The sequence below is a fragment of the Alligator mississippiensis genome, chromosome 2 (genome assembly GCF_030867095.1).
Source record: "Alligator mississippiensis isolate rAllMis1 chromosome 2, rAllMis1, whole genome shotgun sequence".
Lineage (NCBI taxonomy): Eukaryota > Metazoa > Chordata > Crocodylia > Alligatoridae > Alligator > Alligator mississippiensis.
Window position 1 is genome coordinate 218,263,367 of NC_081825.1, and position 17,142 is coordinate 218,280,508.

The 17,142-nt window shown below is 36.7% G+C and overlaps 1 protein-coding gene across 1 annotated transcript in view; it reads right to left on the reverse strand.

Annotated features, from left to right (window-relative positions):
* Positions 1-4,200: 4,200 nt before the first annotated feature.
* SLC1A2 (solute carrier family 1 member 2) overlaps positions 4,201-17,142 on the reverse strand; it is a 137,526-nt gene continuing 124,584 nt past the window's right edge. Inside the window, exon 11 of the mRNA XM_019476719.2 lies at positions 4,201-16,061. Coding sequence (XP_019332264.1) covers positions 15,987-16,061 — 75 coding nt within the window. The 3' untranslated portion in view covers positions 4,201-15,986. The remainder of the gene's footprint in view (positions 16,062-17,142) is intronic.

Consider the following 17,142-nt stretch of genomic DNA (forward strand, 5'->3'; position numbering starts at 1 on the left):
ACTTTGTCATGTCTCGATGAGGAACCTAAGCAGTATTTATTAAAGACATGACATATGTGCCTCTAGGTGAATAGCAGCTTAACACTCCTGTTCAGAAGAAGAACCTATAGCATATAGAAAAGTGTTTTGCATTCATGCAGTTGTGTGTGTTGTATTATTTGAGACTATAAGATATAGATATCCAATGCACTCTGGAAAAAAAAACCGAAGTTTTTTGCAAAGAACCAAAAGTGTTAAGTTGAAAAGCCGTTTGTGGCTTGGGGCTTCTGTCCAAATATCCGTGGTCTGGAGTGAATAAAGAATTCTCATGGATAAGAATTCTAATGAGAACAGATTCAATACATAAGCATTTGGTATCTTCACTTGGAGCTATTACTCTGAGGTGCAGACCACTGAGTCCTATATGCAGTAGTGCATTTGGATTTGAATCCACAGTGATTTGAATCCAGGACACAGCATCATGCACTTCAGAGCTAAATAAAGCAAATACATTAAAATGAAAGGTCCTTAGTTGGACAAAACCTGAGCATTAAGCATTATTTCACCTTACATTCTTTCACTCCTAGTCGTATTTTAATAAATAATTTAGTCTCACCAAGCATTCCAGAAAATGCTAGCCTTACTGAAAGAATATTGCAACTTCAATGAGCATTAGTTAGCAGATTCCCTTCAGTTCTGTGTAATCATTACTTAAGACCTTCTTTTGCAATGTGAGGAACTGAAATCTGATGGACAGAAAATAATTTAGAAAATGGGTTGAGTAAATGATTATGTTTCTATTAGGAAAGGCACCAGGTAGCAAATAATTATGCATGAGCATCTAGCCCTATTGAAGCCAGGGAGAGATGTGGAGCTTGATGGGACTTCAAGATGCCAGGATTTCACCCTGTAGTCTAACTGTTCAAAACAGGAACAGGGCAAAATTTACAGGGAAGCCTATTTACCTGCCTTCACTATAGCCTTGATAGACCTACCCAAACCAGCTGACTTGGGTACTGATACAAGTATAGGACTCAGTGAAAGCTGTAAAACCAGATGAGAAATCAGGCAAAACCATGGGCAGCCTAGCCCATGCTGAGCTCCATGCACTACTAGCAATACCTAATTTAGCTAGTGCAGAACTAATTTGGCATGTTTACCAAGCAATAGTTACAGCAGTGACTTACTGCTTTCCTTTCTTTATCCAGAAGCAACATTTTGTCAGAGTGACAAACTAGGAAACTTAGATCCCTACTTTCCCTCAGAAGAAACATAATATGGATATCATTGATGCCATCACCTTACCAATGCTTGCCAAGGACCATCATCAGAATGATCAAATAATTTTATTTCCATGATGCATCAACCTTTGGCTTACTGAAGGTGCCAAAAAGTGAAAAAGAGCTTGTTGTGTGGATACCTTTCCACTGAGTTCAGTTCATGCAGGTCACGCAACAGACTTTGCGTTTGAGTTAATGACAGAGAAGTGAGAGGATTAAATTTACAAAGACATCTCAGCATGTTTGCACTATTGTTTATGCTTGTTAAAGCCAAGTAATAAAGCAAATAATTACAGATACCTTACTCTACATAGATATGGCATCTGAGAAATATCCTTATTCTCCAGCTAGTTTCAACACACCTGAAAGACTAACTAGCGATGCTGTCCTATCCCCTCAATGATAAACCTCTGGAAATTCTTCATAAAATTAATGGTGATAGACAAACTCTGTTTGGATGCATAAACAATGCTCGAGTTAGAAAATGCTTTGTGTTGTGTTTCAAGAAGGCTGAGCCTTTGCCTTGCCTGTCTTTCTACACAAGCGTATTCAAAGAATGTGACATGTTCTGAAATTAAATCATGAGCTCTAGGTCAGTTTCTAGATTTGTTTCCTTCATGATGGCTGTAGCCCTTTCCATCCCCCTAGCAGACCCAAATCCAAATCTTTCAGACATGTCCTTTTAAATTCTTCCCTTTTCCTTTTGCCTTTGTTTTTTTAAATCTTGTCATTGTTGAGCAAGGTATAGAGCATTACTTCCTCCAGAAGCTACCAGAGAAGTTTCCTGTGGGAACATTCCACTCTCTAATTAATTTATCTACCTATGTGAGTCATACTCAGCACCACAATACCTCAGTGACTGACAAAGATCACCGAAACATAGACTAGACCAGACACATTATAACAGTCTAGTTTCCTTCCTACTTCTAAGGAAGAGATATTGTGTTTCATTCTCTGCATACAGTGTCACAGCCTGCTGCCTCTGTATTACTCATACCATCTGGCACCTAATGTGGCACCTGAATCAGAGGCCCCACTGCATTTTACTTATTTGATTTACATGGTACTGTCAGAGTGATGTTGTATGCATGATAGTCCAGGAATTAGGCAAGAGGCAATGATTTCTATCTCTATCTCTTATCCCAACTATGTAGTTGGTTCAATATGACATATCGCCCTAAGAAAACCTTGCATCTTTAATTTACATGTTGCCCTTCTTAACAAAGGCTCAGAACAGCATAGCGCAGCTCCTGTAGCCTGGGTATTTTAGATGCTATTCAATAATATATTTACTAATAATAATACTAGCCAGCCTGACTGAGTATATCTTCATCCATTAAAGCTGTCTTGCTAGCTTTGGGTGCACCTGTTTCTTTCAGTCTCATGACTTCTCTTCTGGTTTACTACTAGAAACAAACAAAAAAAAATGTTTCTCAGATTTAGGGACTCTGGTAGTCTCATTCTTTTCAAAAACTTTTTCATCACTGCTGTTTCCTTACATGCCCCAAGAAGAGTTCCAAAAAAAGCTTTTTTGATACTTTCTGGGATACTTCTCCCAGCCCCCTACTGCAGGTTCACCAGTGAGTAGAAATCAAATAGCTAGTTGGCTGCTCAATCCAATTGACAGATGGGATAAAGACCACAGTATACAAGTCAAAACCTCTTCTGAAAACACATATTTTTTACATACATTATTTTATGATCCATCCAATCACATAGCAGCGTATGTGTACACAGCCTAATATTATTGCTTTCCGTTGCATTTCTGTTGCTTTCTCTTGCATTAAAATGACCATTTACGTTCTTTCCTACATTCCTTGACCCTATTGTCACCTTTCAGTGAACCAGGAAGCTACACCCTGACTGAGATATTATGCAATAGAGAGTGTATGTATTAATCAGTTCTCGAATACTTAAGTAATTTAGGCAATTCCTAGACCATTAAGCAAACCTTAGTTTTGGGGACCTTAATAAATAACTCTGAGCCTCTGACTCAGCTAACAATATTATGAGCAAGAGTGATCCACAATTTACTCTCTTTATGGCAGCTATTCCTTTAATGGAGAAGGGCTCAGTTAAAGTCACACTGGAAATGGGTTTTTGGTTTATTATTAATTCAGAAGGAATAATGGTAAATTAACCTTGGAAATCCCCCAAGTGAATGCTAAATCTTCTTAACTTAGTAAGAGGTAAACCTAAAGTAGAGCAGGTTATCAAATCTCAACAATTAATGCCATTTCAATTATAATAATTCTACATCTCCCACTTCAATAATAAATAGTTTAGCTTCCCTTTCACACTTAGCAGCTTCTAGCACCTGTGACAATGATTCATTCCAGTAATATCTCCTAATTATAACTCAAATACTAAATAAATTCTGCTTCAAAGACCTCCAGTGTTTCAGCTTGAGCTCCCCTTTTTTTCAGAAAAGCTAATAAAAGCCAGATTTTAATTTTTAGTAGAGGTTAAAATGAGGTGAAGTGACCATCTGCAGATGCTTTCTCAGCCTGCTGAAGGTTGTTTGTGCCCAAAAGCTTGCTAAGAACAATTGTTCCAACTATTTAGTTGGTCTAATAAAAGATAGCGGATTTACCCAAAGAACCTTGTCTGTCTATGTCCTAAGACCAACATGGCTACTACTTACACCCCTCTAGTAACAGTATGTTCTCCACTTTACCCCTTTGTGAGTATCATCATAATTCAGCATCCTGGAGTGGATTCGGACAACACACAAACAGACTGTTTCCTGACAGTTAGTTGTTAATTATGTACTGAAAATATTTGCAGTATACAGTTGTGAGATTCTCCACAAATCCAACATCTATAATATCTAAATGATTCAGGAAAGAGGGGCAATCAGCTCATTCACTTTTATCCAAGCTAATATCCATTTTTTAAAGTTGTAATGGAGCAATGGATGTCATAATGCTGACACAAACCATGAAAATTATGAATCAACATTTATTTATGATATGTACAGAAAAGGTACAACACTTAGTGAAATCTTGTATTCACTGATTATTTCCAGTATATAAAGAATGTCCAGTTTGTTTTATACATAAAAGTTACAGAGTAAGTTTACACAGTAAGAAAAGCATTAAAAGCAAACAGCTAAAGAAACTGTAAAGAGAGGGTCTGAACTACAAAAAATATATAGACTTAGTCAACAAGACATTCCTACTACATTATACAAGAGAGGAGCCCAGAGTTGGTAGAAATGTTACCATCTGCATTTATTAGTCTTTAAACAAACTGTGCTACAAATACTGTACACTACATCGCCACAAGTCCCAGGTGAACATTTTGAATCTAAGGAAAAGATCAAGCTTCTCTCTTGTTTTTCTTGCTTTTTTTATGTGAAACACGTAAAGATCCCCAATCCTGAAAGGATCCTTGAGGCCTGGAATTAAGCAGGGAGGAAATGGAGCTCTGTAGAAGTATTTAATTCTGATCAAATATTATGATGTGTCTCACAAATTACCCTCCTTGCAACTGCTTGAGCCGAACTGTAATCTCATTCCAGTTTGATACTGGCCCAATTCCTTGTACTTTAATGGAATTACATTTTAACTTTGAGTAAAATCAGACTTATTTTTTCCATGTTCAATCAGCTTCATCATATTGTGCACCTCTCCTGAGGTTTCTCAGATTCACTAAGAATCAACTGCACTTCACAGTACTTTGTTTTCAGCCCAGAATGAGGGGGCTTTCCCCCCATATATATTCATTGATCTGAGTAGTGGTACAGGTTTTACAGTATCTCTGCCATTGAATATATATCATATGTATAATATATGTGCATCATATAAGACATGTATACTTTTATAAATAAAATAGATATAATGTACACCAAAGACATTTTTTCTTCTTTTTCCTCTTTCTCTTAGCAAGCATTCCATTTTATGCTTAATTTTCAGTAGCTATTAAAAATCTTATTTAACAACACAAGGACTTTTTTGTTTGTGTGCTCAGTATTCTAGGTATCTTTCCTCAGATTTTTCTTACAGATGAAATGAAACAAGGGTTGATGTTTTGCAGTGTAGGGCATTTTACAATAAACAGGCAAGTTTAGGCTTCTGTTTAAGACTGAATGGTAGGCTCTGTCATTTATTTGCACCTGTAGTCCAGCAGGAAATGAAACTAAATTAGAGGAATTTGAAAATGCTATTGCGTGATTTTGGATTCCATGTTGCAAGCTACACAAATTGCCAAGGATAAAGGCAGCATCTACATTTTTAGAAGAGCACAATAAGGTTGATTTTTCCTTATAATCATTATGTGAATTCACGCAGTGACTTACTAACCTTATGGAGCTACATTTTCAACATGCAAAGTATACAAGACAAATGTATTGCTGAACTAAATTAATCCTTCTACACATACATTAATTCAAAATGTTACAACTATTGCATTCACAGTGCAGTAATCCATACTGCAATCACTTTCGCTAAGTACCGGTTAAATTCACACACACGCACATACACACAGTGCTGGTTAGATAGTTGAAAACTAAGAGTAAAATATTTACAATGACTTGGCTGCATATAGGATTTTGAACATTATCAGAACAAGATATGCATTGACATTTTGTTACATACATATAAATGCAATTACCAAACTATGGAAAACTATTTTAGTTAAATGGCTAAAAAAGAAAAAAACAAACAGGCAAAAAAAACCCAACCCAAAACCAGACAAGCAAATGAAAACAAACCAAAACAAAAATTCAAAACACAGGCCAAATATTATGCTACATTTCAATACACATCAACAAATTAAATTAAAACACTGCTATCTATACTGTATATACCATTTCACTGAAATTACACAGAGATAGCTACATTATCTACACAAAGTGCGGAGAGGCACTGATCATCATGCTTGAACAACCTGTCAAAACTTACATTTATAGGGTTCCATGCTTAGACAGCTATTAGTAATTCATCTACTACAACTCTACCTTCAAATCTAATAAGAGAATATCTGATATATCTAATTTAAAAATATAAAGGGGAGATTTAAAAAATAAGGGTACATCAACACGTGTATATATACCTACTGTGTATTTTATGTACTTAAGCTTCAAGAGAGTCTCATGGCCCTACTAATTTCTGAAAATACATCTGCTCCATGGACAGGCATTCTGTTCAGTACTCCCTTTGTTTTGTATTGTATGCCACGGGGATGGTTCATTATACAAGGGACTTTGTTTGACATAATTTGTTGTTGATTTTTTACTAAGCTATTTACTCCAATCACTTTTCCTTATTAATTAAATATGCTTCATTAACATCAAGTCTAACAGGTATTTGCCTAACAGGAATAGAGTATTATTAAAAAAAAAAACCAAAAAACCCCAAACCAACAAATCCTATGTGTTCAGAACAAAAATATGTTATTTGTTCTCTTATAAATGTTTAAGAAGGCAGAAGGTATTTTTACATATGCAACCCAACTGAAGTGGTCCCATAGTTGTGTCACTGGTCCATTTGCATGGAGGCAAAGTTAAGAAGCCAAACACTAAATACCTTACACAGACTCAACTCGTATGAGCTTTGCCTGAGGAAAATGGACTGAGTGTCTGATTATGTATTCTTTGCACCTTGGAGTCTCCAAATGAATTGAACAGGAGTTGTAGGTAAATCAATTATGCAGGATCAGACCCTGAGAAAGATCTCTATGATTTGACCAGGTAAAACCAGGTCAAATGTACAAAATGAGGGACAGTTGCCCAAGACAGTCAATCTAGAAGATTGTTCAGGATATAATAACATAGAGTGTGTACACACATCTAAGTCTACTTAAAATAAGGCAACTTAACTAAGTTGACTTAAGTTAAGCCACATTGGAGCGTACACACATACCACTCCTTGATATGGTGGCAACCATTTTGTGAGCCATCCACTGCAGAGTTGATTTAACTAGCGTGACTCAGAATAATATACCTCGGAGGTGTATTATCTTGCGCCACATTTAAGTCAACTGTGCTATACATATGTGTGTATGCTCTGACAGTTAAGTCGACTTTAAAAAGTTAAGTTGACTTAACTGTCAGAAAGTTAGTATGTATGTACGTACCCATAGTGTTCCATAATGAACTGCAGCATTTAAGGACACCTTGAAATTCTTAATTCCTATTTGTGTTTGTGCTTTATTAGTCATCACTAAGTTTCTATTCTCAAGTTCATTAAACATAATACAGAAAAAAATTATTGATTCTAAAAGTTTATAAGAAATCTGATTTTGTGCTAAGGTATGGATTACCTGTACGGAGGCTTTCTGTATCTTATATGGTCATATAGAAAATATTGTAAGAAAATATTTGTGTGTCTGTAAATTACAGACACTAAGTAATTTAGTTCAGTCTACAATGTAGTTCTTTCTCATTTCCAGAAAACAAGTACAGACCCATAAAACCTATATTAATAGCTAAATCAATTTTGAGCATATCATATTTAACAAATATAAATACATATGTAATTTTTTACTCATGCATTCTATAAATTACAGTTCACACTATAAACTGGATACATTAAGAAAGAAAGAAGGATAGAAGTTGAAAGGAAGTCTATGGATTTTTGCTGACTTTTTAAGAAGAAAAGAGAGCCTGCAGTACACGAAAACTTACAAGCCTACACATTACATCAAAACTGGAAATACTCAAATCTACAGTATGGCCTGTGAAAATCACTTTGTAAACACAAAATTTGCAAATGGTCTTCCAAACTGTAGAAAACAAATAGAAAAGAACAATACAAAAATCCCTGCAAACTACCCTACTTATTTACAAAGCTCTGTACAATAATTAGACAATCTAAGTTATGTGATGGTATCTATGAAAGCAATCTTGTAGGTGTAAAGGTGTACTTCACAGAGTATTTTTGTACATATTGAAGAATCTCAGCATTCCTTTTTATTTTTGAAAATCAAACTAGAAGTATTATATACTCCAAGAACAGCAGGTGATGGATCAATAGACAAATAGATAATTAAAGGAAGAATCAAGAAGCTGGTTGATGTAAGAAATATGCCTCCCTGTCTCCCCAAACCTTTCATTAGCACATTTGGTAGTGACATCTCATATTAGCAAACAGATTCCGTGTCTTGTTAATGCTATAACATTACCATATGGAGCTCAGGTTTTACATAAAGACTATGGTTTTAAATGCACTACTGTTGTGTCCCTTAGGAATTGTAACTATTGTAGCAGAACGCTGCCAAGTTTCTACATACCCAATGAAGATGTCTTATGGGGGAGGGGGAAAGACCTGGAGGGAGGGGTCTATAGAATGTTGTGCCAATAGTTTATGCATATCAGAGTAAAAATAATTCTCAGCCCTGGCTTTAGTGAAAAGTAGCAGCATTTTGGCTCATTGTAGCAGCAGATTTCAATTTTAATACCAAACAAAAGCCTAAGAAAGCATAGGGGGAAGCAAAGAGTAACTACCACACTACACCCAACTTTTCCCCTCCTTATTTATGCACCACTCCCATTGTCTATAATGGAAGATTTGCTTTAAGTAGATATGATGACATGATCTGCCTGAGTTTTGCCCCAGGACTGTAGGGACTGGGTTCATGTAAGCTAAAGAATACTGTTTCTGGTGAATACTCAGCAAGAAGTTAACACTTTTGAAAGACTGTCTCAAGGTAAAGTTCAACAGATTTGTTTAAAATATCCTGCTTATCCTTATGTCTGCAGCTATAATCTGTGCATAAGACTTCTGCTAGTGAAAAATGAGTAAATGTCTTTTCTTCACCACCCATGTGATTTTTAAAAAAACATTCTTTCGTGTGGAATATATTCTTTATATAATGATAGTTCCACACAACATCATTAAAAAGTCAAGCTACTACAGCAACAGTGGGTATAATAATATAGTGAATGAATCCCTGGTGTAACTCTATTCAAATCAACAGAAGTACAGCAGAGATTAATTCAGACCAATGTGCTACATTTCATGACAATAATCAATCTGAAAAATATTACAGTGATAGTTTAAGAGGTCACAGAAACATTGTTATCAGCGTTAGTCTTCTGGCTCATTGCAATACAATACTACAGTGCATTTTTATAAAGTGCCTTTATTTACTATTCTGTGCTTCTTGGACTAAACCCAAATGGAGCAAATAAAATGGAACTTAATCTGATGAGTAAGGGATGTGCTTTTAAATATTTATAAGGTTTTTCAAGTCTGATACTAAAGTTTAGAGCCTTTTTAAGGGCATTTAAAGAAGGCTGTAGATTTTAAAGTTGAGATTATCAAGTGGTACTGTTTTCAGAAAATTGCCTGCTTAAAGAGAACCCCAGCTGGTGCTAGCATACATTAATTTGAGCGCTGTTGCTTCTTGATGCAGCTTTTATTGTAAGACAAGCCATTTGTTCTGCTAATAATCATCAGCTATCAATGTTCTAACCCAAGGACTCATGGTGAAAATGGATGGAAGACAAATCAGAAATTTACAGTATTCATAGATCTTAAAAAAAGAAAAAAAAAAAGAAATGAACTTTGGAATTCCGTGTTCCTACAGATACTGGCAGATACCATTTACTAGGATTCTGGATGCAAATGAACACTAGCTATATCTTAGATTATAAAAAAAGATCATTAATTTTTTTTTAGCTGTTTTTGTTCATATGCAGAATTCTAAACTTATTTCTGGATTTGAGGAGCTTTCCTTTATGAGCACACGAGCTTTCCACATCAGCAGAAGAGCCACCTTCACCTGGAACACCAAGCAAAGATCATTTTTGGGGGTCAGCTGGAACCAAGACCCCCTCTACACCTGTAGGTAAAGGATCTAATGTGTGATCCACACAATCACCCCTCCTGGCACACCAGACAGCCAGTGACTCCCTCACCTGACGGGGCTCTCAGTCCCAGCTGGACCACACAAACAGCCAGGACTAAAAATCCCTGTCGGGTGCAGGGGTTTCTCAGTCCTGGCTGTATGTGGCATAGCCAGGATTGAGCCCCATCAGGTGCCAGCAACTGCCTGGAGTATCCCCCTACACCTCTGCAGCTGGGAGACTGCACTGGCTATGATCTCCCAGTCCCTTGTGCTCCCCAGCGCCTGGGAGATCACAGCAGTTGCAGTCTTCCAGCCTAAGATGAATAGAAAACAGCTATAATGCTACTACACATTATCAAGCAATAACTTTATAGCTGGTTGGACCCTTTTAAGGTGCAATAGTTAATTTGCATATGTAGCCAGTCTAATTTTATTATGCATTAACAAGACAATTGTCCAATAGATAAAATGTGTAGAGGGGGCCTAACTGCACAGTCTATTTCCATTGGTTCAAGGAGGTAGGAAAGCTTTATTATTAGACTTTGAGATTCCCTGGATTCTTCTATAATGCAAGAATTTGGAAACAACAAAAGCTGACAACATGGATCATTAACTTAGCTGCAGTCAACATTATTGATTGCCTGACAGCATTTGCAAAACACATGACCTACAGTAACCCTATTTATGTCTGAATTAATCCTGCACAAGATTAACTTCTAGCTTGCACTACTTTTCTTGTCCCCCACATAGGAGAGAGTGAACACGTGCTTGTTGAAATGCTGATAAAGTTAGAACTATACATTCCTTTGACTGCCCTACATAAAGAACCTGCAAACAGAATATTTCAAAGAGGATAACATGGGCCCCAGCATTAAATGCAGTCAGATTCTGCTCACATTAAAATGGTTGACAAAATTCTCTTCCTTTTCTAGGACTGTGGTCTCAGGGTTAAAATCCCCAACTAGCATTAAAGAGCGATGAGGTATTAACAGTAATGAAGGAAATGGCAAGGATGAACAATAATAATCTTTCTCTGCTTTTTAATATTAATGGGAATTTTGAGTGAATAAGTATCCTACTCATAGGTGAATCAGACTGTCATTGAGGATGCTAGTGCATCTTGGAAGGAGCTGAACACTTGACTTAAGTGGGAGCTCCAGTCGACTTCAATGGGAGCTTAGAGTGGTCAACACTTTGCAAGCATAAAAAATATAGTTTTCCAAAGGGAAAAAAAATGTCTCTCAACCTTCACTGAGAGGTGTATGTATTATCTTGTGATTTAGTTCGCATAAACCTTAAATGAGATTTATGTATCTTAATGCATAAATCCTGTGCAAACTTGTTTTACACAAAGCCAGCCATGTTCTTTAGAAAGAAATACTGAAGAAGAAATTCAGTACTACCTGGACTAGATGACTTTTGAGATCAATTCCAACCCTGTGATTCTATGATTAATTCAGTTTTCACTACAGTGTGCAATGGGCCTGGAAGAATATCACCAGAACAGACTAAGTAATATTCCTGATTCAGTAAAGTATTCAAATATGTAAGTACATTTCTATCCAGAAAAATGCTTATGTGTGTATTTGTTTTAAAGCATGCTATTTCCTGAGTTTTACCATGATCTTCTGCTGATGTCAGCATTCCAGGGAACACATATGTATCATTCATAAGTATGTAGGCAATTGAGGAAATCACTGACAGAAGACTAAGCAAAATGCCTGTAGAAAGAAATTTTAGTTCATATACCAACACCAAAAGCATGTCATCTTCTGCTGTGCTCATCCCCTAATTTTGCTTCACGGACACTAGAGAAATGAATAATGAAATGCAATGCTTTGTAGGCCAAATGCAAAACCGCTGTATAACACAATCTGATTAAATGAGAGAAGCCAGTAACAAGCATTGTCCACTCAGATATGAAGTTTCCATTAGGCTGAGTGGCCAGTTCTGGGGTTTTTCTTGTTTGTTTAGTTAAGTTTAGCAACAAAGCCTCATATGGAAGGAGCAAACTATAAAATTGTAGCCAATTGTGAGTTACATTTCCCAGAGTAGTGGAAAGCTTTTTGATGATTAAATTCTGTACTTGTTGGAGCAGCACCACGTTAAGTCTATAGCTTGTGTGATAACAAAGAGTTTACCGAAAACAATATTTCTCTATTGCTCCTCTTCTCCCATTTCCATATAAGTAGAAGAATGTCATGGTGATTATCTATTGAAACTTCCCTGAGTTACTGTAGCTACAAAAGTCCTACTTAAACATTGTGCAATCTGCTTTTTTTAGTCAAAATAAAAGGCTGCGTGGGTGGAGTTTTCACCTCACCCTCTATTAGTCCTGATCTGAAGAACACCTCCTTAAAGGGCAGTCTGTTCAAAGCTGATAAAGACAAGCAAATTCTGAGCTGTTCTCAGTGTGCAATTGTATGGAACTGCCTAGTTACATAGTGTTGCTCTCCTACATCTTTCCAGCTACTAAATTACTTTAAAAGACAGATAAAAATACACTAATCAACTTCTTTATGATACATTTAAATGTAAGCACTTTATAGCTGCCACAGGGAAAGTAGATTTTCATGAATAGGATGGAAGGTGGCATACTTTGCTATTATGATATGGTCCATGCTTTGAAAATGTTTGTGAATCTCAACTATATTTCAGTATTCTGTTCTTGGATATAACTACTACTTAGCTCTAAGAGAATTACACTTAAGGTGAGCCAACATGCAAAAAATAGCTATGCCAACTATAGTACATTTTAGAGAGTACTGGAGCAGTCTTGGCAGCTTTTCATGTGGGGGACAGGGAAACAAAACTTTGATTCAAATCCAGACTAGGTCCCTGATCTTGAAAAGTTCAGAGTACTTACAATTTTCCATTAAGTACGTTGAACACCATGGCATCTTTTTCTTTTCCCTTTTCTGGTTATGTCTACATTTTTATGAAAAGCAAAGCATGAGTACATTTGTAGGTTCACATTTTTGGGTGCCAGAAGGATAAGAATAGGATCCTTTCAAACACCTAAGTATTGCACTGGGCACATCTACATGTGCAATGAGGGTGGAGCAATTAACTCTGTTACAGTTCACACTGGAGTTTAATTCTCCTGGGCACAGCGTTTGCATGTATGCCTGGATTCACAGCATGTTGAGTTGGGACAGAGCAGCTCCAGCTGGCAGGGGCCCTGGGGATCACCTGTGAGCCTGGGACTGCTCCAACTCAGCTCAATGTGCTGTGTGAGAGCTGGCTGGAGCATGAGGGTGCTATAGGGCAGGGCTAGCCAGCACGCAGACCCTGCACTGTAGCATCCTTGTACCCCAGCCAGCCCCATCAGTGTCTACAGGTGCAGTGCGGTGAAGTAAGTAACTCCATCACAAGATAGTACTTGTGTCTGGCAGTATTATCCTATGGTGGAGTTAATTAGTTTACTCTGGCCTAATAGTACTGCACATGTAGACAGTGACATTTTACTACAGAGCTAATTGACCAGCTCTGCAGAAAATGTCTTGTGTAGACACACCCACTGAAGAATGAAATAGTCCTAAGGAGTCAAATAGAAAATGATAAGTTTGTTTGAAACCATCCTATAGCATATAATAGAGAGATCTAGCACTGCTATAAACATCTAAGTTGATTCAAAAGACCTATAGAAAGGTATTATCTTTTATTCAATTCTATAGGTTTTCAGGGTAAAGTGTATAGGGCATGCAGTGGTTTAGTACCTATTAAATTCTCTAGAATATTTTGGTTAGGATGGTAGTAAAAGGATGTCAATGGAGCAGAAACATTGACAAGGAATATTTCCCACACAACAAATACAGGATTAGTGACTATGTTGACTTGATCCTGCAGATCATTAATCATGCAAATAGTCCTTACTGGCTCTGGTCAGTGATTTGGTGGAAATCCTCACACAAACATAGATGCAGAGCATGAAAAACAAAAAATCCAGCTAGATTAATATTTAAACTCAGAAATTGATTTTACAGGGCCAAATACAACTAATATTTGCATGTATTTTACATCCATAGCAGCTATGTCCATGGGCTAAGGGTAACATATATCCATAAACACTCCCCCTTCTTTCTTACAAGTTTCAGATAAGTTCATAGGCTGGTCAACTCAGAGAAAATTTTAAAACATACACATGTTTCATGTTACACACAGACAGTTTGCTCAGTGGGCAGGTTGTCCCTGGATCAGATCTGCCATAGAACACTATAATAAGTGATTTCACCTATATCTTTCCCAATACTTATGGTTACAAAGACTTGTTGACAAAATATCTTCACAGGCTTTGTTCTTTACAGTCATTACTTTTCAGAAAACAAAGAGATTAATACAAATTGTTACTTCACATCAGAGAGATAGGGATTCAAGTTACTGGCCTAAATCCTGAGGTTTCCTCCTTGACTCAGTCCCAACCTTAGCCATTTTTCCTATAGATTTCAAATCTGAAATGTGACTGAATAATGGCTTCTGTATTAAGCATGTTGGCTCAAACATGAAATGTTCAGAGAAGGAAGACAGTTATCACTTTATGTTAAGTGTTTCATAGATGCATCAGTAAACTGATGTGTTAAGCACCATTACATTTTAACATGTTACACACAATTATTCATCCCCAACAAAAACATGTTTAGTAGCGATCTGGGGCCAGATCCTAGTATTCTTCTTTATGTTGAATAAAACTTTCTTCCCAGAATAGTCTCCTGGGGACTACTTGTGGGGTTGAGTCATATTCAGTGGGAGTGACCCAACCTTCTGAAGAAAAGTGGTAGGGGCTGATCTTTGTATATAGTTTTAGGAGGTCCATATAAAGAACACATGGGTAACATTTTCAAAAGGATCTGAGTGAGTCAGGAGCCTGAATGCCTGCAGGTCTTAGTGTCATAAGGTATAAATGAACATCTTGTAAATTCATTTCAGTTGAACATTGTGTGTTGATTGTACAGTAATAATCAAATTCAGAAAGCTGTATTCAATCAGAATCGTAGCTGAGTAAACTGGTCAGGATTTGGCTTCACCTCATTATCAAAGTTATTGTGGGCCCAACTATAAACCCTTTATCTATTCTGAGTAGTATCTTACTACACACGTAATCGCGTGGCAGTGCATGGGACTGTGTGTGGAGGAAGATAGTACTGAGTGAGATAAAGGGGGCAGGGGGTGGTGCAGGTGAGCCATCCTGTACCATCAACAAACTGTATTTGAATATCAGCAAATTCTGAATGACATTAATAGTTACAATATATTATTGCTGATGGATGTATAGTATCTTGGATGTATAGACTGTATGGATTTTAATGCAATTCCACTTGGAATGACTTTAGCCCCCAAATTTAAATGAAACACTTATACACTTAATTTAAAGTGTAACAGGAATAAAACAATTCAGCATTGCCCAAGACAAAGCCTAATTATCATTTAAACAGATAGAAAACATTTTGTAGACAGTTAATATTGTAGCTAAATAATGTTAAATACATCAAATGTATGCCTCAGTACTGATTCATATGTATGTCACAGAGACACTAAAAACACTTTAAGGTTTATATGATACTATATATTTGTTACCCTGAGTCCCTGGAGAGAGCCATACTGGCACGTTGATCTTTTCATTTTGCAGCATCTACATTCTCTGTGTCTTGAGTGAAAGGGGAAGGCGGGTGAGAATGTATCTCTTTACACAGAAAGTATTCCCCAGCTGCATCCATTCAAACAGTGACACAGGGGAGATAGATGGTTATGAGCTGTTATTTGGCAAAAAACACTTCAGCTAAACAATGACTTTATGAGCTCTTTGCTAAGTTTCAGCTAACAAACTAAATAAGCAGAAACCTTAGATGTTAAATAAAAAGAGAGCAATCTTCTTTAATATTTTACCATAAGACAGCTTCAGGGGCTTATTAAAGATGGAGCTGGAATTCTCTTCCCTTAGTTTTCACGTTTCCAAGGCTCTTCCTCAACAACACTGAAGTCTGCAGATTTGCCATTGGTTGCCAGTGTTACCTGCAAGTAATTATCATTGACATCTAACTTAAAGACCCAAGGCACTTCAATGAGAAAAGTTACAAGTTAACAGGAGAATCATGATATTTACAAGAATTGCATACTCTGTGTGTGAATATATATATATAATTCCAAATCCAAGATGATCTCCAAATTTGGGAGGAAGTATATATACTTATATACAGTATACATTTAATACTGACTAAAACATTAGTAAAAAAATAGTCCAGGCTTTCTGGATTTTTTTTTTTGGCTGTTTAATTTTCATAAATATTTCAGATTAATCTTCCTATTCTGTCCTTTTCATATTTCTCCCAACTTGCAAGAAAAGAATGTTTATGTTTCTTTAACATGGAGTAAATAATATTCAGTAGCATTCAAAAACAAGGCAGGATATCTGCTTCAGGGCATGGAGGAATGTGAAAAGAACAGATTGATACACAGATGCACAGGCACGCACACACACGCACGCATGCACACGCTACAGAAACCTTTAAAAAGTGGCATAACCACTGCTTCTCAAAGAACTAGTTTAAAGCAGCGTTCATCTGGCTATTATTTATGATCATGCATGCGAAAGGTTTAGCTACACTTAGGCCAAGCAATTCTTATTTTACAAACAGAACAACAAAACACAATTATAACAAAGTTCATGCTACAATATCAATGATATAGCTTTGGAAAAAGCTATAACTGTTACTCTTTCAGTTCTCAGGAAAAACTGGCTGGTGCATTATATCCCAATAGTCATGGGAAATGATTAAGAGGAGACATTTCTGGTGGAAGGAGCCAGAATAACTGTTTTTTTGGCTAAGTAATTATGAACTGGACCTTTCCATAGTTAGGGAACTTTCATCCAACTCTAAATGGACAGCTCACTCTATCCTAGCTTACCTTCTGATTTACTGTCTTCAGCTTCATAGCAAAACTTACAGACAGGACTGAATTTCCATGTGATGGGTAAACTGGATATATGGAAGCAGTGGGACATGGATACATAACAAAATGCACCAATGTTTGAAATAGTCAGTTTTCTCTTAGGTAATGATGACAAAAACACACGCAATTACAAACACCACAA